Raw genomic sequence first — 1,547 nt, 5'->3', positions numbered from 1 at the left:
TAAAGTAATAAAGAATTATATCTAAATAGATAACACTCTACTATTTAAAGTTAAAAGTTAGAATAAATAATATAATATATAAATACTTAATACTTTATTATATTTAATAAACTTTGTTATATAAAGAGAAAAAGAAGAAAAGAAATAAAAATAAGAAATTANTAAATACTTTTAATAATACTTGGAGAATAAATATAACTATTCTAGTCTTTATAATTTAGTAACTAAATTACTTATTATTATTAAGCGCTATACTAGCTCTTTATACTACTCTATATAGAGTATTAGTAGATTACTAATTACTTATACTTTTTTAGTTATTATAACTTAGTAATATAGAGCTAAGGTTCTAATTATTATTAACTTAGAGAGATAATTTATAAGATATATTTAACTAACTTAATAAATAGTCTTATAGTAATAAAGATATAGATTTATAATACTATTCTAAAATAGATTATATCCTTATTAAATAAGCAGTTATTTATTTAGATAGAAATATAAAATATACTATTATAGTTATTAAGTATATACTAAAAGCTATTTATTTAACTACTTAGTAATTAGCTAATATATTCTATTATGTATATTTTATACAAAATCTTAGTAATAATATACTATTATACATTTAGATTTTATATACTTTAATTAATAACTATAGTAATACGACTATAAATCTTATAACTAGTAAAAGTTTATTATATAGTATACATTATTACTTAGTAGATAATTAATAACCTTACTTATTTCTTCTTAGTTACTCTTCTACTATAGTATTACTTACTTAGTAATAAATTATATTAAGTTATCTTCTATAATATCTATTATAGAGGTTTTAATAAAGCGTATCTATAGCTTAGTGTATAGAAAGAGATATAAGGTTACCTTAAGCTAAGTTTATATAGAATAGATGCGTTCTACGAAACTAACTAAGCGCTACGTAATTTACTTAGATACTATTTAAACCTTCTTTCCTTATAGCCGCCCTAGTTTAGCCTACCACTACATACTTACTAGCGATATAACAGGCTGTATTTAGTAGGCTGCGTAGACCTACTACGCTAGCGACATTAACTATAGAGCCACTATCTACTAGCCCGCTGAATGCAAGCTGTGCGCGAAGGCTATAGAAGACGCCCTTGCCATTTACATCTATAGTAAAGTCCCAGTCTCCATCAAAGGAGTCGCGGAGTGGCTTTAAACCTTTACTCACTCCCGCCACATCGGCCGCGCCCGACAAAGGACCTAGCTTCTGTACTGTGTCTTTGATCCATTCGTTAACCGCTGGCGAGGAAGTCACGTTAAGATACGTAGCAAAGTGGCTGCGAGTTGAGTCCTTGCTTGGCTGGAGTGAAGCGAGTGTTTCATCAAGAGCTTCCTTATTCAGGTCGGCGATAGAAACTATAGCGCCTCGGGATGCAAGAACCTGGGCGGTGGCTCGGCCAATGCCTGTGCCAGCGCCAGTGATAGCGATCTGCCGTATTGAGTGTCTTGTCCAGTTTCTGGGAAAAAAGAAGACTCACAACTTTGCCCTCAAGAGAAGCCAT

General features: G+C 30.1%; 1 protein-coding gene across 1 annotated transcript; it reads right to left on the bottom strand.

The window, feature by feature from the left end:
• Window positions 1-991: 991 nt before the first annotated feature.
• On the bottom strand, window positions 992-1,547 carry COCVIDRAFT_115153 (hypothetical protein; the record flags this gene model as incomplete). Its single annotated transcript, XM_014695075.1, has 2 exons — window positions 992-1,474; window positions 1,524-1,547. 2 exons carry the CDS (start codon window positions 1,545-1,547, stop codon window positions 992-994), a joined length of 507 nt encoding a protein of 168 aa, XP_014550561.1.

This window comes from Bipolaris victoriae (assembly GCF_000527765.1).
Source record: "Bipolaris victoriae FI3 unplaced genomic scaffold scaffold_181, whole genome shotgun sequence".
Classification (NCBI taxonomy): Eukaryota; Fungi; Ascomycota; class Dothideomycetes; order Pleosporales; family Pleosporaceae; genus Bipolaris; species Bipolaris victoriae.
This window is presented reverse-complemented; position numbering and strand designations above follow the sequence as displayed.